At 44.0% G+C, this 26069-nt stretch overlaps 1 protein-coding gene across 7 annotated transcripts in view; it reads right to left on the bottom strand.

The window, feature by feature from the left end:
* nav1a (neuron navigator 1a) overlaps positions 1-26069 on the bottom strand; it is a 69081-nt gene that overhangs the window by 3128 nt on the left and 39884 nt on the right. For 2 of the 7 annotated variants that reach the window (XM_047340270.1, XM_047340276.1), the window contains 26 exons: positions 19333-19471; positions 16036-16342; positions 11726-12548; positions 11095-11607; positions 9836-9877; positions 8857-8999; positions 8267-8449; positions 8088-8167; positions 7964-7993; positions 7764-7787; positions 7503-7580; positions 5841-5924; positions 4806-4974; positions 4594-4715; positions 3632-3816; positions 3368-3530; positions 3059-3248; positions 2885-2973; positions 2479-2577; positions 2224-2395; positions 1520-1785; positions 1283-1434; positions 1118-1189; positions 814-1019; positions 596-714; positions 315-503 (listed from right to left, as the gene is read on the bottom strand). In XM_047340270.1, the coding sequence (XP_047196226.1) occupies positions 315-503; positions 596-714; positions 814-1019; positions 1118-1189; positions 1283-1434; positions 1520-1785; positions 2224-2395; positions 2479-2577; positions 2885-2973; positions 3059-3248; positions 3368-3530; positions 3632-3816; positions 4594-4715; positions 4806-4974; positions 5841-5924; positions 7503-7580; positions 7764-7787; positions 7964-7993; positions 8088-8167; positions 8267-8449; positions 8857-8999; positions 9836-9877; positions 11095-11607; positions 11726-12548; positions 16036-16342; positions 19333-19471 (4639 nt within the window). The remainder of the gene's footprint in view (positions 1-314; positions 504-595; positions 715-813; positions 1020-1117; positions 1190-1282; positions 1435-1519; positions 1786-2223; positions 2396-2478; positions 2578-2884; positions 2974-3058; positions 3249-3367; positions 3531-3631; positions 3817-4593; positions 4716-4805; positions 4975-5840; positions 5925-7502; positions 7581-7763; positions 7788-7963; positions 7994-8087; positions 8168-8266; positions 8450-8856; positions 9000-9835; positions 9878-11094; positions 11608-11725; positions 12549-16035; positions 16343-19332; positions 19472-26069) is intronic. The other 5 variants (XM_047340274.1, XM_047340271.1, XM_047340272.1 and 2 more) reach the window with 5 other exon arrangements.

Here is a 26069-nt window from a genome sequence, read left to right as displayed (position 1 = left end):
TTCTGTGAGCTATTGAAATTCAGGGAGAACACACGTAGGCAACAAAAGTTAAATCTTTGTTAAGGTTATTAAACTGATGTTCTTTTGTTTACTTTATACCGTCTATGTATATACTGTAGTGCTTTCTGGTTGTCCGTTTGAACAGTGCTGCTGATTTTACATGTCTGTGCTGCAGTGGTTAGAAAACTGAATTTCACTTCCCTCTTCCTGTATCTCTACCACTAAACAGGAAAACCAAAAGCACGCACAATGAATTTTCTGTTGATGTATTATTATCTGCCCTTCACTAGTTGCACATCTCACGATAGACTCACCAGTGGGTCGGACTCCAGCGTGCTGGGCGGAGGCGTATCTTTGGGCGGCTTCTTCTCCTCACTGAGAGCACCTATGCTGGGGGGAGGTAGGTGAAAGAGTTTGGACTGGTCTTGCTGTGCGTCGGGCCACGGGAGGGTGCCTCTCACCCACTCCACCGGATCCTCCCATGCAGACTTCTGCCCGTGGACCTGAGGGAACAGATAGAGATGTATGTAAAACATGTGAAGAGCGGAGGAGTTTGATTCTTGCTGTTGAAACTTTGGAGGATGTCTGGGCTCACCTTGATTCCATCTTTGGCTCCCTCTTGCAGATATGGAATGATGGAGTGATTCCACAGATCTATAAACCACTGCCTGAACTCAGCCACTGTCACTGGGCACGACAGGAAGAAGCAGGGACCTGGAGGAGGCAAAACTTCCCTTTAACTGCTATTCTGAGTCATACAGAACCCAACTATCCCCACTGTTTTCTACCTTAACTGCGCCCACTGTCTCTCACCTATGAGGAAGTCTGAAGTGCTGTGTTTCTCCAGAAACGTGTGGAGGTTGTACCAGAGCTGAGGGACCCAGTCGAGAACGCGGAGGAGAGCTTGGTGGCGTGTTGAGTCCCGCTCCTTCTCCTGGTAGGCCTCCACAGCTTTACGGTGCAGGTACCTCACCAGGAACCCATTCGCTGGTTCCACGTTGTTGGAGAACATCACCATCCTGTGACCACATGCAAGAAATGTTCATTGCTGTTTGCTTTGTTTTGTATTTAATGATGCATCAAAGTCACTGTGAGCATGTTGCGGCTCAGTGCTCACCTGAAGCTGAGGTGCAGTCCGTGGTTGGACGACATCCTCACTGGCTGATTGGTTGTTCCGATGATGTACGGACTGTAACATCAACAGAGGAAATTATGTACTTTCATGAATCAAATGTTACGTTCACACTTTAGTGGATTATAATGACTGTTTGAATTGACTCACCATTTGTGATACTTGCAGGTGAGAGCTCCGTTAACTAGCTCAGTAATGGCCGCTGGATCACTTATGTCATCTATGATAACAACCAATGGCATCTCTCCTCCAGTCTCTGTGTCAATCTGATTGGCTAGGTTGGACAGATACAACTGCAACTCCTGTGAGGACAAACAAAGGTCAATATCTCTTCTGTGTGTATAGTTTAAACTAATGGCCTTTGAGAAATCTAAAGTCATGTTTTACCTTCTGTGTCTGACGGTGCATGTTGAAGGTGACGGCGGCGCTGCGACCCAGGACACAGGTCTCCTGGTCGGCCTCAGATGAGTCCATCCGGCTGCGCTGCAGGAGGTGGTGGGCGAGACGCTGAGCTAGATACGTCTTCCCTGTCCCACTGGGCCCGGACAGAACCAGACGCCGGTGCTTCAGCAGCAAAGTGATGTAGTGCAGCATCATGGGTTTAGGAATCAGGGTCTCAAACACAAGTGAGTCAACGCATTTTTCTCTAAGACCTAGAGAGAGGCAGAAACAGGGAGAGAAGAGAAAAAAATTGGGGTTTAAGTGCGTAAAGCTGGATACAATGGATCATTAGAGCCATATCAGACAATCACACATTCAGACATGAACTCAACTCTGGAGATTCTCAGAAATTTCTCTGGAGGACGTGTATGTGTGAAAGCAAATGGCCGAGTGAGAGCTTCCAGAGTTTCTGTGAGTTGCTTTGTTGCTGTTGTGAACGCATCTGAGCAGATACACCCCCCCCGCTGCTTTGTTCATATGTGAAAGGAAAACTGCAGAGAAGGTCCCCAGGACAACAGCTACTTTTTTTCAAAGTTGACATAAAGTGAAACGAGTGGCTGCTTAAACGAGAGTAAATAAACCCAATGAAGATGTTTGGTCATCAAAACTACAAGGATCCTTTCTATTATCAGTTGAGGACATTCACTAACCTTTCAGGGTGACAATTATCCGAGCTGAACCACTGCTGAGACAACGATAAGGTGAGGCCTGAGGTTTGTCCCCCCCGATCACCCTCTGCACTCCCTGGGTCAGCTGGCACGTGTGCAGCGAATCACAGGACAGACCCAGACTGGCTGTCGGGTCCACTTGAGTTAGATAGTCCTGAACAAAAGGGAAAAGAATTCATTGATTAATCTTGATCTATTTTAACACTAATATCCTCACAGTGACAATTATTGACTTACTTTGAAGATCTTGGCGATAAGAGAGTCGAGACAGGTCCAGTCCGTCTTCGCACTGACCAGCACTGAGCCCAAGTAATGCTCCTGTGGCTGTTTACTGACCTACAGAGACACAGAGAGGGAGAGAAACGGTAAACCATTTATTTTTTCTCTCACTATTTTGGTAATTTTTGAATTTTTATATTTCTGCTCTAACGTGTGATCTGAAAATTGCTTTTGATAGAGTCCTATTGTTTGCCTTCAATTCTGAACAAACAAACAACTTTGTGTAACTGTAATAAGTGTATTATTTTTATTATTATTACTATGTGGTGCGGATGCAAATAAAGATCTGGATCAGGTGGATTTAAATGTGGTTGAATTGGGGGTTATGCTTTGCTAGGTGACGTTCTTGTTGTGCTGCGTTTACCTCTGCTTGATCTCCAATGCCGACCAGAACTCGTGCACACACCTCATCCCTTGAGGAAGACACACTCAACATGTCAACTGAAGACGTGTCTGAAAGAGAAGAGGAAACAAGGGATGAATTCAATATAACTTATTACTATTATGTGTGTGTGTGAGCTCAATGTTTGACTCTTACCTGGATCTTTACAATCATTCAGACTGAGGCTGAAGGACTTGGTGAGGGGCATGCTCATTTGCTGCCTCAGTGAGGGTCCCAGGAGAGAGGCCAGGCCTGAAGGCTGGGAGGTGGAGGAGGTGGGACCAGAGCCTGGGACCTCACCTGTTTTCAAATGGTCGTTCTCCGCCTTCAGGTTCTCTACGGTCGACTAGAACATGAGCAGGGAAAAACTTTAAATTCTAATTATTGACACAAAAACGCAATATCTCTCCAACAAATATTTTCAGTATATACTTTAGTAGACATGCACATACAAGCAAAACAAACCTGCATGTTGTTCATGGCATCTCTGAGCTGCTCCAGCTGATGAGCAGAGTTTAAGGCCTCCAGTCGGATGTCCGTCAGTTCCCTCTCTTTCACCCAGAGTTCTGAGCGTAGACCTGACACCGCTGCTTCCTCGTTGTCCCCCTCCTCTGTTGTCTCCATGATGCTGGAGGGGACAGGGTGCACTCATTAGGGTCAGATGAAAGTTAGAACTGTCTCTGTCCCTGCTGAGCGAGGAGCTGGAGTATGGTGTTTATCAGTACTTACACAGAGGAGGTGGCAGAGACGGAGGTTTTGAGACCTGAAAACTGAAGCTCCCCTCCCTCTCCCCCCTCATGAAGCATCTTTGGGGAATTGGGAGCCGAGGAGTCGGGGGTGGCGATTTCCTCGATGTCTGAGTAGGTTTTGGAGCCTTTCTTGATGCTGAACGCCTTGTTGAAGGAGCTTCTCAGCTACATGGAGACAGAGGAGCAGTTGTACAGACTACTGAATAATATTCAATGGTTCAGTGTATTTATTCGTGCAACAAGAATGTTAGCATTCACACATGTTTTGCTCAAAGAGAACTGTCACATTTCATGGACTGTTGCAGTTGGCTCATACGATTAAATTGTAGCTACTGCCACTGTGTCGCTGTTGCCCGGCGGAGACGATCTACTAGACCGATTCCAAAAGATTTACCATTTTTTTTTACAACCACCTATAATGGACAGATTTCAGCAAGAATACTAATAAGTGTATTTTCCCAAACTATCCCTTTAAAGCTCATTTTCTGCAAACAGGTCAAAGTTACAGTGCATGTTGTTGCAGATTAATTACCCCACTGCTGGGCGAGGAAGGGCTACATGGTCATATCTTACAGGATAAAGTACACAACAACATAAACTGGACGGGACATCATGTCTGCTGATGTCCAACTGTACTGAGTTACAGCCACCCATTCAAATTCAATATTCACAGAACAGGCAGCCAATCAGTTGTCTAGGTGGTGAATCAACAGAGATGGAGGGACAGTTTAAAATGGCCCATCATGCTGTATAACAGAAATCTAAAGAGGCTTTACAATAACTACACTCACCTCAAACACATAAAACAGCCAAATAACACAACACAGAGGAGGGAAAGACGGGTCACACTTTATTTTCCATTATGAAGTCGAACAGACTGAACGTAGACAAACATCAGGCAGTGAAAACATCATCTCGCCAGCAGAGTGCATTCATTCTTACCCAGCTCTTTTTCTTCTTCTTCTTGGCGTCTTGGTCCTTATAGCTGCCAATACTCGACAAACTGGTCAGGCTGTTCAGACTTGAGATGCTCTCACATGAGTTCTGACGTCGAATTTGCACATCTGGAAAAAAATAAAATAAAGTCTACATCAAAACAAAGGCACAGATGTGCAGAGAAAGAGAGAGTAGTATCAGTTGGTGAATCTCCAAACCTTTCTCGTCGTCTGGATTGTTTAAAGCTACATGAATAACAGCCTGGGCCTCGTCATTCTTGGTCTTCAAGTCTTCGATGGTCTCCCGCAGCTCCACCAGCTCAGAGTCCTGCACAGACATCAAATGAGTAAATGTCAGAGAGTTCACTTCAGGTGGATCCGTTTGTATCTGTTGGAAAAAGAGGAGAGAGGCAGACTTTTTTTTTTTGTATTTACTGCTTTTGCAAATTTTGTTTTCTTGCATTCATTTGTGTTAATGCGCCCTTGTGATTTCCCCTGAGTATCCTGTGTCTGCTTAGCCTGTTGTAATACTTCTACTACTAATAATAATATTATGTTTTTGAATATTGAAAACAAGGAGTGGTTTTACATGATGTTTTACTCAAGTACTAAAAATCTGGGCCTGGTCTCTTAAATGATGTTTGCAGTTCACAAGGACAAAGAGTTCAGAACAGCAGAGCCTCACTGTGCTGCCCATTGTGTCCTAAAGCTGCTATAAATGGAGCCGCCCGGCCCATCTCCTCAAGGTTAAAGAGCCTGTGCTCCGGGCTGAGCTGCACAGGTCAGTGCGCTGGCACAAACAACAAAGACTTTTTTCTGGAGTGGTCTAGACGGGGCTTTCAGTGGGAGCAGCAAAGCATGAAGCTCGGAGAGGGACCCCTCGCACACTTTGTGCACACACTCACACCGAGCACCGCCTCAAGCACTGATGGGTTTATTTGCACCAAAACTGATACCAAAGGCCGGAGAATGCAGGAATGTTGTTTGCTGCGAGTGCACGTGCAAACTGAGTGTACTTTGAGCTTATCCATCACTAGTTGATCTGCTGTACCCTTCTCACATGAGTTTTGTATGTGGAACTGCAGTGGGCCCCTCGCGTATATATATATATTATATTTAGCTCCTCACTGCAGAGTGTGAACAAAGTCACTAACACCGCCGCCGCTCGGCTCATAACACTGGCACAGTGGTGGAATGCAGCTGGAATTCAGGTTTGTATTTGGAGTAAAGTGTGGACGTGGTGGATGACGTTACCTTCTGCTCGTGGCTCACTGACAGACTCTGGAGCCGAGTGGTCATCAATGTCAAACTTTGCTCAAAGGCGGCCACCAGATTTGCCTGTTTGGAAAGAGAAGAAACATGAGCCGAGGACTAAAAACACAGGCAGAAGTTTATTTTTTCTACGTAAAAACAGGAAATTAACAAGATATACATCTACTAGTACATTTAATTGTTAGTCATTTTTGAAAGAGCAGGGAGACTATGACTAACTAGAACTTCACATACGTTCAAACTGATTTTACATTTTTCTTATTCCTTGTATTTAAGCTCAATAATAAATAATAAAAGCTCAATAACACACAAAGGCTGAACAGGATGCTTTCTGTGGAAAATTCACCTCCCTCATTTCTCTCTCTCACAAAGGAAATTACTTTCCATTTTTTACTTCGCAGAACATAATTATACATTTACAAAATAAGTCATAAATCCAGTTATGCTGTGATGGTTGCATCAGTTTTGCTTATTCGTTAATGTCGCAGAATAAGGTCACAGAGAATGAAAAAAATCCAACAGGAAGGAACACTCACACACTTGCATGCGAGCACACCCACGACGCACACACACACTTGATTGAGTGCACTGCATAATGCCTGTGCTGTATTCATGCACTTGCACCAATGAAAATGCTGACAGGATGTCATTCAGAAACAACCTTATAGAGTACAAATAGAGGGCGAGGCCGCTGGGTGGGTGTGTGTGTGTGTGTGTGTGTGTGTGTGTGTGTGTGTGTGTGTGTGGCAAAGCTAAGTGGCTTGGGGAAAGGTTCAGGAGGAGGTTAGCTTTCTTCAGGCCCTGCACGGATAAGAAATGTGCTGAGACGGCACAGAAATGATTTATAACTGACAAACCACAGCTCGGATATTTAATCCCTCTCTGTGTCTCTACACTGTTTTCTATGAAGACTCAATAAAGACGTTTACACAAATGTATAAGATTGTGGAAGGTAAAGTATTAAGCTCCGAATCCACTGACTTGCATTAAAAGAAATAATGTTCTGTCATAGACTAACCTAAGCTGAAAGAGGTTTAATGTACTTGGTTGCAGTTCTTGGTTGTTTTTAATCAAAATAAACCCTTTTAAACCTGTTAAGAAACAAAATAAAATAAACAAAAGAACCACAAAGCTAAATGCAGCCTGACACTGCTCCTCCTTTGCCTGCTATCTCATGTCCGACACCGATTGCGTCTCCATGAGTGTCAGTAACCTCAGCCTCGGGGCATGTGTCATTGAAGTAGTCTGCTCATCAAGATGAATGACAAGTATTGGGGTGTAAAATTAGAGGGAGGGGCTACTGCTAATACTTCAGTTACCTCAGGGTAAAAGGTCACATTTTTAAAATTTTTCATATTTTTCTAAGCACTGGTTGAATTTACAGTTTTTTTTTTATATTCTTGTTTTTCTTGTATTGTGGTTTTCTGGATTTTTATTGCAATGGACATTTGAACAATGAACATTTGTCTTTAAGAGTTAAAATGCAGTTGGGAATTAAATGGTTTTTTAGGAATATTTCCTTCAGACATTAAGCTAAATTTATACCTGAACATTTTATTCAACCTACGAAGAAAAATACAATATTAAGGCAGTTCATGCATGTGAGGTGTGTCGTGTTATTTAATGATGTTAACAAATACGTACGTTTGCCGTCAGCTGTGTGGTCAGGTTCGACACCTTCTCCTGTGATGATTCCAGCTCTCTCCTCAGCTTGCGGATTTGCTGTGAGGAAAAACAGAGAATGTTTAACAATAAAATAACAAAGTTTACTAAAGACTCAGGTAGATGGCGTTAATGAGATGAGGGACAGATTTGTTCCCCCACAGATGACAGGGATGAGGAATGAAAGGAAAGAAAATAAGGAGATAGAGGAGAAGGAGAGAGTGCAGGAGAAAAAACACTTACCTCTCCCTGAATCCTTTCCTCAGCCTTAGGAAGCAGGGGGAGAGTAAAAGTCAATAGATAAAATTAGATAAAACACAGGGAGAGAGGAGCGGAGAGGACGAGGGAGGAGGAGAGGAGAGGGAGGAGGAGAGCAGCGGAGAGGAAGAGGAGGACAGAAAGAAGAGAGTAAGAGGAGAGGTGTAATAAGTTGCAGAGCATACCAAGGGAGAAAGTCTTGTCTCTAGTGTGCACTGTGTGAAAGTTTGAAACAAGAAGATAGCATCACTTTACACACTAACAAACACACACAAACACACACACACACACAGACAGAATTGTATCTACCTGATTATGCATGTTGCCCACACTCACAGAGGAGTAGCTCGAGGAGGCGTTGGATGCCAATGAGAGCACAGACCCATGAACTGGTAAAGAGAAAATTCAGAGCAACAACATGAACCAACGAGAAGATGAAGTAGTAAATGAGGGCACCAAACAGAATCACAGTAATTCAGCGGACTCACCTTCATCGGGCTCCTTGTCTCTGAAGGATCCAGAGCGAACCATGCCCATGCTGCGTGGACGCTCAGCCAGCGACAGCGTGCTGCCCAGTGGAGACGCTGCGTACAGCTCCAGAGAGGCATCGTGTGTTGGGATGCTGTTGGATCGAGTCATCCTCGGAGGTCCGCCCACGGGGCTGGGTATTACTGAGAAACCAGAGGGTCAAGGGGAAAAGAGTTCTGACTAGTTAATACTCGACCTCGTCCTTTCACACATCACACAGGTCTCTACAGAAAACGTTATGCTCCCTCAATAATCACATTAATGAGGAAGCATATAGATTCCAAGATGGGAAAACTATTCTGCTTGTTTCTTCTTCTTGGCCTTTTTAATGTCGTATTGCTATATATTTCTCAGCGGTGACCCCTGGGGAAGACTGCACCGAGTCACTTGAGCATAAGTATTACAGCTATGGTGTTGACATCACAGTTGGCGTGTGGAATGACCAACCCCTCAAGAACAACAGCAGCTCTACCGATGTTATACATAAAGTTAAAGAAATGCATTATTCTACTCAGTGTACTTTGGAGTGTGTGTATATGTGCATACTCACCCATACTGGTCTTAGAGGTGCGGGGCAGGGAGGTGGGCGAAGACATCAATGGAAGAGTGAGCGAGTCGGTCATACTGAGAATAGAATGAGAGTGTCTCCTCTCTCCTTTCTCCTTCCCTTCCTCCTCAACCTGGGAGCCACAGCTGAAACCACACAGTCCGAGGACAAGATCAGTGATGTTGTGGTAAATGTAATACAGAAACAGAAAATCCTCCCAACATATACAATTTATTTTTTCTTTTTGTGCATAAAAAAACCTGGAAAGGTTTTATACATACATTTGTTTTATACATTTAGACCTGAGCTACAGCTGCAACAATTAATTGATTGATTAGTTAATCCTAAACTTTTATGAAAATCAATTAAATCTTTCAAAGTCAATTTTCAAGCCTGAATGACAAACATTTGGTTATTCCGGCATTTCAAATGTGAGGCTTTACTGTTTCTATCTTGTTTGTCATATCATTTTCATGACAGTAAACTGAAAATATTTGGGTTTTAACTCTTGGTCAGAAAAGAATGAAATCGGATGATTTTTACTATTTTCTTATAATTGAAGTGAACCCTGATATCTCAATATGGTGATATTATTACACAGAATAAAGATAAACACTAATACCAATTTGACGCTCTGCCCCACCTACAGTAAGACCTTTACATGGTACTGCCGGCCAGCCAATATCTGAGTGGAAAGACTCACAAAATGTTGCCAGTACGATATAAATGAGATGCAGTATTTGGGGGATTAAGACCAGATTTTGGAATACAAGTAAAAGGACTGATGTGTACGGACCCTGCAGGCAGGATTAACACAGTCCGTCAATCAGAACAGATCTTATCAATGGGAGCTGTGAGAGTGTGCAGGTTAAGGTATGTGCCAAAATTGCAGTGACAATCACCGTAAGATTGTGTATGAAGCCTGTAGCTGCATGTGTGTGTGTGTGTGTTTGTGTGTGTGTGTGTGTGCGTGTCAACTTACCTGAAACCTTTCTTTGGCAGCGTGTTTCTGTCTCTCTGAGAGCTGCAGAGATTAAACAATGTTATTATTGAACCAGTGGTGCAGTGAGTTATTAAACTCTCAAGAACAGGCAGCGGGCACAAAGCAGCACAGTGAGACAGCTGTGTCAGCCAGTAATTATGTCTTCAGTGAGCAGGGCCCGTTCAACACTGATAATAGTCCTGCAGTAATAACAGCCTAGAGACCCCTCAGAATGCAAGTGTGTGTGTGTGTATGGAGTGTGCGTCCATGCCGTTGCCTTTATTTGTGGTTTGAGTTTGTTTTTTGTCTAAGCCAAATAATATGCGACAAATGGGCCACCAAGTAATTAATATTTTAGAGAATAATTAACATCTCACATTGTACATTCTGTCTTCAGTTTTTAGATTAAGTCACACACACACACACACACACACGCACGCACGCACACCCGCCTCAAAAATATTATTTATTCTAAATTAGTATTAGTAAATAGTATTCTATTATACTAAAAATATTCAATATTCTCTATATATGATTCATCTTGAAAATCTTACCAATTGTTAAAATTTTTGTGGGTTTTTCTTTGGAAGTGCAAATACTTTGAGTTCTTTGCACTTCATAATCACCACTGCCATCCTAAAATATATTTTTCTGTAAATTTTGGAATGAAACAAACCAAATCACCTTTCCACCTGCCCACTCAAAAAGACCCTGAGAACATTTGATTGTAGCATAGAAAAAAAGTGAATAAGGCCCCGTACACATCTGGTATTAAAAACTATTTTTTGTATTCCGATCACAAGTGGAAAGCTCAGATTTTTACCAATTTAATTAAAGTATCGATCATGATGTGGTGATCAGTGTTGATATTGTGGCTAAGGTCACAAATAAATCAATGAGAAGAGAAAAAACATGTTTGATTCATAGTGAACTAGTGGGACAGAGGACGTCAGCTGAATAGGAGGTCCTTCATATTTGACCACCTCCAATGTGGTCTGGCCTGAATGTGTTCACACCTGCACTTAGTGCTGTCCACTTGTGATCGGGTAACAAAAACCACATGTTAATACCAGGTGTTAATACTAAGATGTCAAAGCTTCTCTCTCGGACCTCTCCTGCCTTCCCTGAACAATGTAAGACATTGGTGTAGTTCTTCAGATAACCAGTAGGTGGAGCTACATGACAGAATGGAAGAACCCTGGATGACAGACACTATGCATGTATGATTAAAGATAATCTTTCAGCAGAATTGAACTCACTTGTCTGTGAGAGTCAGCGAGACTTTACTTCCAGAGCTCCAGCTGGGAGGAGGGCCTCTGTCTTCCTGTCGCTCTTTGTCTCTGGATTCTAAGGTGGTGTAGCCTCGCACCAAACTCTCCCTCTCCCTATTCTTCCCTCTTCCCTGGGGCTCTGGAGCCAGACTCATCTGCAGCGGCAACGACTCCATGCTCCGATGTAGCCCAGACAGACGGGGGTAGAGCAGGGGAGAAGTGCTCCCCCTGCCCCCTTCCACCCCGAGAGAAGAGACCTGCCTCGGGCCCAGCCCCATCCCGGAGCTCGAGAAGCAGGCCGAGGAGTTCACATTGAGTAACGGGGCAGGGCTGGGAGTGAGGCAGGGGCTGCCTGCTGAGCTCACCAGGTCCTGGAGCTTAGAGTAGGGGGGGATCTTCGGGGGCAGTGAGTCTTGAACGCCCACATCCAGGCTGTTGGAGTTGAGCTTGTCGAGATGGGCCATGGATGGAGGCTTAGCGAGGCTGCGTACTCCAGATAATCTATAAAATATCAGACAACATTGAACCAAATGCATATTCTTATTATTTTGAAAGTGTGTGCGGTCGTTGAGAAATGATTGCTCGTACATATTTATATTGAAGTGTATAACCTTGGTACCTGTGTGTGTTGGGTGAGGGCAGATCTACGCCCTTACCACTGCTGGGGGGTCTCAGGCCCTGAAGCTTCACTCCGTTCTCTGAGGGGGTCTGCGCCGGGCTCCCCTTCAGAGACCCACCTCCACACTCAGAGTCAGAGACCACAGCTTTAGCTTTGGCTCGCTCTTTCTCCTTCTCTCGGTCTGTTTGATTGACAGGACTAGGACTTGGAATCCCACGGCTCCCTCCTTTACTCAACCCTGCTCCAGAACCAGGCTCTTTGAGCCTCGAGCCCTGAGGTGCTGTAGAGGAGGGTTTGATTAGTCCACAGCCTGTGTCCATGGTGGTGCTTACTGGGCGCGCGGAGCTCGGCCGGGTTAGAGTCAGTGTGCTTGTCTTGGCAGGACGAGGCAGAGAGCGGTACTGGAGAGACGTCCTGGCATTTGGGGACAGAAAACTACTGTGATCGCTGCTTGAAACATCTAGACTTGTCTTCCGTCCTCCTCCACCACCACCACCAGCCCCGGGTTTGACAGGAATACCAGATGTTTTGGGAACCTTCCCCACAGTTGCAGAGCCGCTGGGTATGGAACTGCCACCTGTACTCATCATAGCAGACGCACCGACATGGTTTGTCCCGTTAGGGGCGACTGTGGTTTGCTTCTTGAAGCCAAAGTTTCCACCTGTTGAGGGCCTGACCAGGCCAGATGGAGGTTTACGCTGTTCACCACCACCGGTGCCATTCCTGTGATCTTTACCAGCATCAGAGGAGGAGCGCTGAAGACCTGAAGTCTTCACTGCCAACCTGGACTTATCCATGGGCTTCCCATCTGATCGGACTGTACCTGAAGAGGTAGAGGAGAAAAAACAATGACTGATGAGCAGCATGAACAAACTAATGCCTGAACAGTCAGTTTCATGTGGCGAGAGAGACTAACCAAGCCATATTAGGACATGATAACTAATCTGAACACCTACAAGGTCAGACTGTCAGCTGATAAAGCAAATCCCTGTCCGAGCAGACAGACAGTGTGTAGCGCACGCACACGCACACACACACACACACACTTATCATGCAGTTACTCCTCTTTTCCATCCCAATGAACTAAAATAGTTTCTTCCCTCTGGTTTTCCACTAAGTGCACGTCTGCGTGTCACAGCTGGGGAGTGCTGGGATTAACATGTGCAATATGGCTGTGGAAAAACTGGTGCTCACGTTCACGAAGCGTGTCTGTGGGCACAAAACGGCATGAAACACAGTGTGGTTACATTTCTCCTCTTTTGAAGACTCTTTGGAGACAGAGGGTGGAGTGAGAGATGACTCGGTGGAACGGCAGTGATTTTTTTTCCCAAGTGGCAAATTAATTGAATTTGTTTGGAAGTCCTTATGAGAGAAAGCAGCAGTCTATTAGACACATGTGCACTGTATGCACCCCCCACACAAGTGCGAGTCCACGCTACCCACGCTCTTAATTTGTATGTAATGGGAGGTTTATATACAAGGCATTAACGGAGTCAAAGAGCTGCTGTTGAATGAGACCCACCGGCGGGCCGCCTGGGGACATCTGGAGTCACTTAAGGGTATTTATAAACCCGCAAAAGACACAGACACAAGACACGTATATACCACACACTCAGTTACCAGTGATCAGATCGTACAGGAATGTGACACCGACAATACATTACGCTCGCAGTTCTTTCGTAAATGTGAAAATTGAGTTAACGTGTCAAGTCATAAACTCAATCCATCGTAAAACCGCAACACTGCTCGGTCCAAGAACTTTAGGCTGACACACAAACACTGTTTGTCAGTGACACATCCTGATTCCAGGCCTTTGTATTAATTGTGACATAAATGTAGCCGGATTTACAGACACCGGCTGTGGAGACACACACAGGCGCGTGTAGAAGAGACCGTGAATCACGACGCCGCTCGACACGAGAGGCCTGCGTGTCTGACAGGGGGAGAAATCCTTCGTATAAAAAGTCTATCGCTGCCATCACTTTAAGGAAAATGGCTCATTTCACATCAAGTCTTCTTCTATATAGGGCTACTGTGGGCGAGAGCAGCGGAAGGAGGAAAGTTTGGAGTGAAGATGCATCTCGATGCCACATTTCTGACATCGTCTCCAATCGACCATCAACATGAGAGTTTATAGTTGTGTTAGTTGAGATATCGACGGTATCAGTGTTGATTTGCGTGTACATGGGAAGTTTGGTGTGTGACACAAATGAGCTTCACAGCCATTTGCTAGGCACTGACAGATTGAAAACATGTCCCAGTTCCAAAACTACTGATTCTAGCAGTGCGATCCCACTACAGTGACAAAAATCAGTTGACTAATTAGATTGATGTTTGACTATACTGTTAATACTGTCCCATAATGCATCGCAGTAAAATAGAGGTGAGGCTCTATTTCTGGGATTGAGTATGGTGGTCTAAAAGCTCAGAATACATGTAGAAAAAACTAAAAATTAAGTATCCATTCTTTTTTGAAGTCAAGTCTCAGTAATATCAATTTCATAGTCAAACTTAGAGCTTTTCAAACTGAGCAACACAGAAAAATCCCTGTTGTCCTCTCAATGATTGAGAAATAAGAGAGGTGGTCTCCCTCTTACAAGACCGACTGACATGCAAAGGATGTAAGTATTTATAGCAGTAGCGATTTTAAGCTTATTAAGTGCATAACATTCAACATTAAGTCAATTTATTATCTTATAAGATTGAGGCAAATTGAGGTGCAGCTATTATTGTATACTGAATTAGTACAAAACAATAAAATCAGTTAGTCCGTAAAAGGAAAATTGACTTGATTGACCAATTTCTATAACAGATAATTCCTTTATCAAGGAAGTGGCGTGCAAGTAATTGACCTGGTCAACTTGTCCCTATGGATCTTATGATGGGTGTGTTCCCCTATTTTTCAAATTATAGCTTCAGTGATTAACAGAGTAACTGTAAAAACAATCAATCATCATTATACACTAAAAGCAAACTGTGGTTGGTATATAGAACATTGTACGTACTATAGAATGTGTATTCTAGACACAGTGTTATTGAACTGCGACAAAGTGCTCGTCTGTCGTTGACCTCTCCAACTGTCGAAGAATGTCAACCACTCATTTAAATTCATGAGCTCCTCCTCATTGATGAGCTACGAGATCCAATCTCCACTCTGCTTTCCCTTGACTTCATCATCTGATTAATTAACCTCTGAAACTCTCATACAGTTCATACGGTTGACATCAGTAACAACCGCAGCGTGGCGCACACATCAAAGGCCACTTCACTTGTTTGGTGTATCTGTCACTTCAGCAGCTGGCAATGCAAACATGGTCCAAAGGAAAGAGGAGTGTTTACACAGACACTGCCCAACTAGACTGGCACACAACAGCACAACTAATATCCTGTTGTTTTGGTTGTCTATAAGTGTGTGTGTGTGTGTGTGTGTGTGTGTGTGTGTGTGTGTGTGTGTGTGTGTGTGTGTGTGTGTGTGTGTGTGTGTGTGCTTACGTAAACAGCACACAGATGGTGAGCTTTAAACGCAGCCGCACAATCCGCGCTATTGTGCTCTTTGTGTGTGTGTGTGAAGTGTGATGGGTGACACTGTTTAAGGTTGGCACAATCTCCGACCTGTCTGCACAGTGGACACACACACACATGCATACAAACTATTAGCAACACAAACACTCACTGTCTCTGGGCCAGTTGCTTTGGGTACAAGGCCTTTATCTTAGTGCTATAAATTGTCTCTGTCAGACACAAAAATAAAGCTTGGATAGAAAAAAAAACACTTGGTCAGTGCTGTGTGTGTGTGTGGCTGGCAGGAAGGGAGTGGGTGGTGATGGGCGTTTGATACATGGCACCACTTTCTAAAGGCCCAGAGGGTGGGCTGCAGCTGTGGATGAATGTGTGGGACAAAGACAGAGAGTGTGTCTGTGACTGTGTGTGTGGGTGTGGAACTGCCAGAAAGACGGGGATATTAAAAGGCAGCCAGAGAAATGTGCGAGTCAGCTCAGGTTATGAAACCATTTCAAATAAAGCTATAGATTTTTACACTTCACCATGTGTGTGTGTATTACACTACTTTCAGACATGGACTGAAGTTAGACAATTCATGAAATTTCCCGAGGGGGATGTGTGTGAGAACACAAATGTCCAAGTCAGTTGCTCCAGGTAATTTTTTTCCCCCTGCGAACCCTGAGTGTTCCGGACATTTTCCTTTTGGTGTGAACGTGTCTGACCCAAACAATCTCCAGCTGCCTTCTTCATATGTAAAACGCAAACTGTTTAAATCTGAAAAGGTCTTCAGTGTGCGTTTCTCCACCTACCTGCCACTTTCAGCCCACTCTGAGAGGTGTGGGTTATCGGGGATGTGACTCCTACGGGTGGGTTTCTTCCTTTCCTCAACACGTTTCCTTGACCCAGGGTTTGAGGCTTCTTCAGTTCACCTTTACCTCCTTCCAGCCCCTCCCCGTGCTGCGGCCTCGTCTTTTTCCATTTATTGGCCGATTCGGACTTGAGACTTCCTGTGTTGTAGACGCTGCTGCCCTGGCTCTTGCAGCCGGGTTTGGCATCATCGGTGTCCCACGACAGGCCGCTCTCCACCAGAGATCGCTTCTCCGCATCTGTACGCATCTACGGAGGGACAGAAAGACACGTGCTGTGAGACAGTATTTTGGCAGGATGTGTAAGAACTGAGTGTGTGAGATTAAACTTAAAGACTGTGGAGATAATATATATTTGTGCGTCTCTGGTTGTCTAGTTTACAGTTATGAATTTCCCTGCCTGTCTAATTTTAAGGCGACAGTATTTGTACTAGAATCATGTAAACCTCGAAAACCCTCCTAAATACTCCAAGTTTGTGTCACTTAAAATCTAGTTTCACTGTGTGATTCAGTACATAATTGCCTTAGAAAACTGGGATGAATGATGCCGTGCAACAACTTACTGAATCTTTTATGAAAAAAAGACACTGTATCCCTTATATTCTGTACTTAAGTGTTCACCACAGGTCACAGTTATTAGGTTAGATATTAGGTTAGAGGCTCAGACTCCCTCTGAGCAGGAAAAACATGTCTGACCCAGTCAACCTAAAAATCCACTCACTGATGTCTCATCTTCCCCGTCTAAATCCTATTGTGTGCTCTGGTTGAACACTTCAAACGAGAAGTGGACAGACACAGCAGGGGGAGGAACTGCCCACAAATACACACATATGTACTGTGCAAACACACCACACACATCTAAGATGAGACACAAAGACTCACACACACTTGACTTACATACAGACAGCTCAGCCTTGAAACAATCCAATAAGAAAGAATGTTGATCGTGAAACTAAAGGAAATTTGAAACCCATGACTGAAGGTCTTCTGTGTGTTTATGAGTTGAATACATGCGAATACAGTGTGTACGTGTTTATGGATGACTGTAAGAGGACGCACACGACAAAAGTGGATTAAAAACACCCACTGTGGGGGACTGACAGTTACACAATGCATCAGGAGGTGTGTGTGTGTGTGTGTGTGTGTGTGTGTGTGCCAGTGCAGGACATTGCACCCAACATACAGTTCCCATGAAAGCTCATATGCTGAATTCCTTTTTTATTAAAACCAATAGACCCCATGGGCAGGTTCACATCACACGAGGAGGTGGAGGTATGTGTGAGTGTGTGTGTCCTGTCTGACCAGACCCTGTTGATAAAACATTGTCATTTCCTCACACACATTCCCTGATTATTAAAACATGGGAGGGGTGAGATACACATCTGGTCAGAAAGTCACAACAAAACATGGATAACAACGCAAACAGATGGACAATGAGACAGATAGTCAGATGCAAACACACATGCACTAAAGTACTAAGTGTATTAACTTGAGCAATTTGTCCATCTCCTTGTGGAAATGAGGAGATTCAGGTTTTTGTACCACCCACATGGACCACCACCACTTTCTGGCTGTAATTCCAACTTCCTCTCTCTCCAACATGTCTTCTTTGTGCGTCCTTTCTTCATTACCCTTCTCCCCCTCAACCTCATATCTCTGTTGAGCTTATTACATAATACGTGGGAGGGGAGAGGAGAGGATGTTAAGCAAGTGGGAAATTAAAATCAACAGGAGACACAAAGACAAAGAGGAACCGACAAAGAGAAAAGATTAGCTACCATCGGTGATAGAACGAGGAGCCATGTGTATTTGACGATAGCGGGTGCATTATGAGGTGATGGTGGGTTGCCATGGTAATGATGCCATGGGGGGTAATGGTTGCTATGACTCCTGCTTCTAGGCGTGGAGGGAGGCGCCCCGGTTCTTCCAGCTCGCTGGCCTGGATGCCGGACTGCAGATGGCCCTGTGTGTGTGAGTGTGTGTGGTTGTGTAAGTGTGTGTGTGCAGATGGCCACACTCTCGACCTGTCCTTCAATATATATGGAAGAAGACAAAGGCCCGGGCTCTCAGCATCCCTGTGCTTTGGTTGCCATGGTTACAGTGATTTCCTCTCTCCCTTCAAACTCCCTCTGTCTCTGAAATTCAACTGAATCAGTCATATAAACCACATGGTGGAGGTGTGACCTAAATCAGACACTTTCACACATACATAAACACAGACACACAAACAAATACACACTCTGTCTGGACTCCATAGAGCGTCAGATGGATCTTAAAGAAACTCGAGCAGAGCTGTAGACAGGATTTTAGAAACACTGAGGTCACGAGTCCCAAATCCTACCACTCCCACAGCAGATTTTTTAAGACCACAGTGTCGCAGTGCACTTCAGTGAACAAACACATTCACTCAGGACAGTTATTTCTAAAGCCCAATTTATCCTTCTGCGCCGAAGCTACGTCGTAGGTACGCATGTAGCCTGAGCACGGGGCCGAGCATTCATAGCTGTGCGTAGGTGTGTGTGAGTCACTCTACAATTACACCGCCGAAACACTAGTGGCAGTAGAGTTTCTATAGGCTGGTGTTAAGTGTCTTCCGGTTCCTGGTCCGCTTATTTACAAATTCTCAGGCGTCTCTGTTTACTTCAGAACAAAGGCGAATGTTACTAAGCCGGTTGTGTTGGAGTTGGAGCCAACACAACCATAGAGCAATTACTTTTTCTTAAAGAACTGCAACCAAGAAAAGAAAGACGTCGTCCGCGTTCGTTCCTTCAATTCAATTAAAAAATGGTGGCGAGTCTGCTGGAAATGCGACGCTACCAGCATGTGTGTGGCATGAACGCGCATACACATCAGTGCAGATGTGATAGCATGGGTTTCAATAGAATACTGAATCAGGCAGAGTCCTGCTACATGCTGTGTGTGTGTGTGTGTGTGTGTGTGTGTGTGTGTGTGTGTGTGTGTGTGTGTGTGTGTGTGTGTGTGTGTGTGTGTGTGTGTGTGTGTGTGTGTGTGTTCGTGTGTCTTCTGAGCACTGTGTGTGTGACACCTCATTCAATGACGAATCAATATCTCACTGGATTAAAAGCTTGATCAATACTGTATCCAGCACACACGTGTGTCTGTCTCCGTCAGACAGACGTGTGTGTGTGTGTGTGTGTGTGTGTGTGTGTGTGTGTGTGTGTGTGTGTGTGTGTGTGTGTGTGTGTGTGTGTTGTGTATGCTCTCGTGCACCTCACTTACCACTATGGTTGAGTTCCTGCGGGAGCCGATGGGAGTGGTGGGAAGCGAGTTGAGAGTGGGACTGGTGTTGAACTCTTCAGAGCTCAGGTTGTCTGAGCCGTCACTGAGGCCGCTGCTGATGGAGCTGCTCTCATCCCAGCTACAAGAGACAATGACAGAGAAGAAGTGTCAGGCAACATATTAAAGTAGTGATTTCCACCCAGGGGTATTATTCGTACTGAATAATATGTTTAAACAACTGGATACTAGTAATGGTTTAAAGGAGTCAGAGGAATGGATACAAATGACCACACAGACGTAAACGTTGACAGTTCAGTTGTGTGAAACCACTTGACTCTTTACTTAGTGTCACACATTTGAAACGTGACAGGTGGTGTCAGAGAATAGGTGCTTGAGTTCATGTGATAGGACAGCGTTGGCATGTCTAAATAAAGATGGGACTAATGTATTGAAGGGTCACAACTAGGAGAACGATGCAATGTCCTTCTTAACACATACAACATCATTAGTTATAAAAAATGATCAATTAGGTTTAACTAAGTAGGGTGAATTGTTCAGATGGTTGGAGGGGTTTTAGCCCCACCAATTATCAGAACAGGCCTGTACAGCCACTCCAATAATCACACTGTCACACTGAAAGAAAAATATTGAGTTTGATTCTTGTCTACCCCTTTGTTTTTAGGGTGGTCCTGAATACTACTACGGTTGAAGGGGTGTTTGAATGGCTAGATAGTCACTAGATGGCCACTACCCCTAGACCACATAATAAAATGTGACAACACTACCCCCACCACAATGGCCATGTTCAAAACAAAGGGGGACAGGCCGTCACTCCCAAAGCCATCGAGCATGCAGCTGTGAGCCAAGTGTCTCTGATGACGGTGATGAACCCCTGTGAGCGTATACAGTAGCTAATAATGATAACTAACATCAACATGGATCACAAAAACGCACTCATACCCGAGAATACCTTAGAAAACCGAGCAATCTGTGTCAGATATCTCCCCGAGTCTGTTCAGTGCATGAAATACCCACCAGCTCGGTTACATCAGCTATTGGCTCCGTGTTGTCTCGTTTGTCTTTTGATTAAATATTCATAGACGCAGACCTCATTTAGAAAGCTGCCTGCTCTATATACCTAACTTTCACACTGCCGGAAACTTTGCAAACTGCAATTCAGAGCACTCTTGACATCATCTCAACCCACACACACACAACCACACAAGCACATAAAAATAGCACTAAAGAACATATACACTGATGCATGCGCCCACGAGTGCATGTAGGAGGAGAGTCTGAGCCAGGACTGTGAAGTCTGTCCACATGGCACATATCTTCTTCGTTCTCTGTCTTTTTTACCGCAAGCATTTATTTACATGTGGATAATGGTGACACAGTTAAATATTAGCAATCCATGATGTTCATTGCTTTCCTGGATTATTAAACACTATTGTATGGAGTATCTATTTTTTCTACTTCTGATTGACTGCTTATGTTTTTAGGCCTGGCTGTGCCCCTATTCATCTCAGTGACGGCTAAAAACATGGTGTAAATGGTGCTGTTTTTAGTCGAATTTGAATGTCGGGGCTTCCGGACACTTGAATGACACCACAGGAGCAGTATGGAGACATGTAATGTTTTTTTTCTGTTGTTTTATTCTGTTTGAAGAATTGATCACCAGTTACTTCAATTGTTTTGTATTTGGCTGCAACCCTGTTTACCCCTAAAGTGTTTTGTGGACTCAAACACTTCACCCACCCCTCCATCGGCATAGTGGTGAGTAGATATTGAGTGGATTTTCATTTTTCTGTGAACTATCCCTTTAAAGTGAGGATTCAAGTGTTTCAGTTATTGGTGGCGTTTGGAGTTTGAAGCTATCTGACGACTCAACAGTATCAAATACTAAAGCTGCAGTAATGTGAGAGATCAGGTCATATAAACCTCAAGAAATAACTGGAACAAATCTGTCATCCAGCTCAGCACAGTGACTTGCAGGGGTGAGGAGGTGGGGGAGAACCGGGGTACACGTGCGAGGCGTTTGGGTGCACATTGGCCTGCGTACATTAAATAGGTCATGTTGAGGAAGTTAGGGGGGTTGGGTTTTTCTCTCATTGGGGTCAAAAAGTCGGACCGATATCATACGATACTGTAAAGCAAGTCGAGATGGTGGGGTTCCCTAATGAGGTCATGTATACTGTGGCACATTGGAGGACGGAGAGGAGAGAAAGCGGGGTAGGCCTTCCGGTTGGGTGCCTCTATGGGTCACACTGCGCCCTGGGGGACTTGACGGCGGGGACCGGGGGGAGAGGGGCGAGAGGGACAGAACTCCCTGTCTGGCCTGTGGATATTAGACATTGAAAAAAGAGAGGGCAGAGGAGATTTAAAATCTGTAGTGGGCCTTGTCTATATGCCAGACTAAGATTAAGGCCAAACTTGATTGGGCCAGACACACAGAGAGCCAAGCTACACTTTCTGTCTTAATGTGAAATGCTTAAACACTTCAACTTATTCAAACAAGTAGAAATATAGTGTTGTAGTGGGAAGATATAAGCTATTTGTGCATCTTTAATTTTTAACTGTAATTTCTTACATACCCACAAACCATAGCAACAGATATCATTATAAAAATTTCCATTCAGGAGATAGAGCAGCTGGGGTTTTACCATGGAGCAATACCTGTCTCTTTGTCTCTTGATATTCAGAGCTATCTGTGTGTGCACCAGTGCTTTCGTGAATGATAATGCCCTCTCTGATGAATTATTAACACGTGATAAGTAACAGTGCAAACAGCCACTGCAGGGTTAGGTTGTCACTCAGCCGACAAACGTGAAAAAAACAGAGAGAGGATTAAGATGAGTTCAGATCAAACTTCAGGGACGGCACCAGCAAAATGAGTGAATAAAAGGACTGGTGACGTCAACTTAGGATAGGAAAAGAGAAAATCAAGTATTTTAATCACAGAAAAGAGAGTTGATTCTTCTGAAAAAATGAAATGACGACAAAAGCTTCCATTTGATGGTTCCGATGAGACCAAAAGACAGAGACTGAAAAGAGACTAAAAGAGTAAATGAGTTAAGATCATGTGGACGCCAAGAGAAATATCAGGAATCATAAGTGACAGTGTGAATTTCAATACAACTGTGTTGGCAATAAGTTAGAAAGCCTTCAGCTTTGATGGGTCAAAGTTATGTCACGTCATACGTCAATACTTCTCAGTTCTGTGAGGAAACCTATTCTCGAGTCGTCAGAGACTTTAGACGATATAGCTTGAAGGTCTTGAGACGCTGTCTGTCCAAGTTTCCATGGTTTTTGAAAAAGAAAAAGGGTTTTCTGATTTCCCTAGAAAAAAAACTGAGATCCTCGATCAGCGCAGACACAAATCTGGCTCCAGCAGCTCCTCCATCAACTCCACTGGGTGACATAAAAGGGAGGCAGAGCTTGAAGAGAGGGCGATGAAACACAAGGATACTCCAGAGAAGAGGGTGAAGTGGTATGTGGAGAAAAGAAAGAACAGAAAGAGAGCTTTAGTGGGAAGAGAAGTGACAGAGAGTGCCGCCTCAACTTCTCAGGACTCGATGCGCTCGCTAAAGACGATTGTCTCTCATCTCTTCATCACTTCCACCGACTCATCTCCTCCTCCTCAATCCGCTCCATCCTTACTTCCTTTAACAGCAGCTGCTGAAATCTGCGGCTATAATCTCTCCTCGCTCCGCCTCAACTTTTTCATTCCTTGGCAGCAGCTGCAGAGACTGAGGGATAATATTAGCAGCTAATTCATCTGCATCGCCCCCCTATCAGATTAGCTAGTGTCTCACAGCCAGCCACTTCCCCATCCCAGTCACATTTATATTCATATAAATGAGCCCGACCCACAGTTCAGCTTCCTCTAAAAAGCTAATACCACTCAGCTACAGCGCTGGATCTCTCACCAGCAACATTCCAGGTATAACAAATGAAATGATGGATTTCATGAAATTACATATGCATGTGGTGCTTATATAGGTCACTGTCCTTTTGTGACTTTAGACATGATGGAAGTTCAAGAACACAGCTGCAGGGAACGGACCAAGACGCTGAGGAATGGTATCCTATGACTATAATTGTATAAGCAAAATGGATATCAATGTTGATTTGATTTAGGCTGCAATAACTGTCAATTAAGCTGGGATGCATTTGATTAAACCCATTTTTCACCTTCACCTGGCCGAGGATTTTTTTTTTTGTGCACCATGTGCAGAAAGGCAGCGTCCAGCTGAGCAGAGAGTTTGCCACATGGACACAGTGTATTCTGCCAGCTACACACAAGTGGTTTCCTACTCTGTCTTCACTCATGACGTTATAACTGCACCGCGAAAAGAAAAGAAAAGCCACAGTAAAGCGTTCTGTCGTCCGTCCAGAGCAAACTTAACATTTCATCATCTATCCGCCTGCTGTGAGCTGCAGAATATTTCAAATGGTCTGAATACTTCTCTTATTTACCACATTATAATAAAGGTCACAATTGTCAATATGCATCACATCCTCCTGTCACAGAGACATGATTTCTTTGTTTCTGTTTCGGTCGCACACCCACACAAACACTGAGCATCATGAGAACGGTTGAAAATCTGCAGCCGAGCTAAACAGTTTAAGAAGCCTCTGTGTCCATCCACTGTTCAGACAATGGAGTCAGTTCATTTGATCTCAGCGTGAAGGGCCTTTCTTTGCTGCTCATTATGAGAGCTCTCCTCTCCTCTCACTGAAGGATGGGAGATAGAAAGAAAATTGAAATACAGTAAATCGAGAAGGAAGAAAAAGCCACTGCAAAGACAAAGCAGCTTTGCCTGTGTTTTTTTAATTATTTTTTTAGAGCAGTGCTTGCTGGGAGTTGGAGTCCTGCCAGCCTAAGGAGGCAGAGTTAACAGTATCGCTTGATAAGCTGTTCTATCTAAACAAACAGTTGCATGAAGGCCACTTGGATGAATGAGATGCTGAATTTTGACCTTGCTGCATTGTCAGAAGATGGAGGATTGATAAAAACACAATTAAGCAATTACCTCATCTCTATAACGGACATTATAGAGAATGCCAGTGCACTTAAGCAAAGCCGGACAGCAGATCAATAGCAAGGAAGAGCCTAATGTCATTATCAATCCTGTTACCTTTATGATGCATCACTTTGCAACAAATGCTAAATATTCCACTGGACCTGCAAGATGAAATGATTATGACTGTGTAGCAATGTGACCTTAAACTATCTGACCAATCAGCAGCTGACAGGAAGTAAACATTAAGTCCACTGATGCGGATAAGACCACAATATAGAGGACAGATGGTACGTGTTAGCTTTTAAAATAGTATGCTGTACATGCGCCAAGTTTTCATCCTAATTCAAGAAAAAGTTAAAACAAAATCCAGAAAAACAGGAACGGAAAATAAGAGATAATTCACATTGAGATAAACAGCTGAAGGTTCCAAGTTTTGAATAGTACAAATGTAATGGTGATGAGAATAGAGGAGTTCATGGGTTTAAATGTGGACTTATCCGCAGCGAGATTTGGACACAGACTCTTTCACTTGTTTAAATACATGGAAAGTGTTTCTGCAGTGCTGCAGTGGACAGGAACTTTCCATTCCTATTAAAAATCCACAGTGTCACATGGCAGAACCCAAAATGGCAAAATCAGAAGGGTTCCTGGTGGTAGTGATGCCTTTTCAGGCAAATGGAAAGTGGGGCAGTGCCAGACTGACACTGGGCAGCTGGCTCAGAAACCAGAGGGGGCACATACAGTACGAACGGGCTGCTGAAGACATTAGATTCTTTACAGACAAAATATGTGGGACTTTAACGGGTGATAGAAATGACAAATGAGTGAGACGCATTGTCTGTGTGTCTGTCTGTCTGTCTGTCTGTCTGTCTGTACATGTTGACGTAGATGTCAGATCAGCTTGAAGGGGAAGTACACAGCAGGATGTTAATATACCTAAAAAAAAACATTGCCGCTAAGAGAAAATCATTTCCCATAATGCTACCTACATACCACATTCCACCTTACAGCTACACAAAAACAACTCAACTGAATTCCATAAAACGTACTGAAAGAAAGCAGTATGGGTGAGGGAGGAACCCATTACATTTTTGTGTGGATCCTGATCAGGGGACCGATCCAGGAATTTATTTTCACTCTCTCTAAAATTGTGAGATAGGACAATTTTCACTGATTTCTCAGAGAATAATTCTTGAATCTTGATGAAAAAAAATCGGGCACATTTAGGGGACTGATATTTTTGAGTGTGTGCAATTTGGTGCAGATCCAAATGAAAATCCAAATCTAGTGAATTTAACTTTGGTTTCATAAGGGGACTGTCGGGCCTTGGCGGGGGTGTATTCGCTCAACTGAGAGCCCTTCTAGTTCATCATGTTCAAAAAGATAAACCATGGACAGAAATGTGTATCTCAACAGCAACATTCTGACTAAACCTGTCTGCTTTAACTTGCTGAAACGGTTTCAGTCCGGACATGAAACCCAACAGCGATGGCTGTTTTCTCACAGTATTTACACTGCTGTAAACACATGTTCACACACACACACAGCTAAATGAAATGACTCATTTTCAGTGGAGAGGAGCATGACTGACCACACCCAATATCCGTGTTTCCTCTTTCACAAACACAACTGTGTACAGTAGAGTGAAGTATATTCAAGAGTAAAATAAAACTCATGAAGAACTAAGAGCTCACATACATGTAGGTCGTT

The sequence above is a fragment of the Hippoglossus stenolepis genome, chromosome 6, assembly GCF_022539355.2.
Source record: "Hippoglossus stenolepis isolate QCI-W04-F060 chromosome 6, HSTE1.2, whole genome shotgun sequence".
NCBI lineage: Eukaryota > Metazoa > Chordata > Actinopteri > Pleuronectiformes > Pleuronectidae > Hippoglossus > Hippoglossus stenolepis.
The sequence above is the reverse complement of the archived record's forward strand: the minus strand, read 5'-3'. Positions and strand labels throughout refer to the sequence as shown.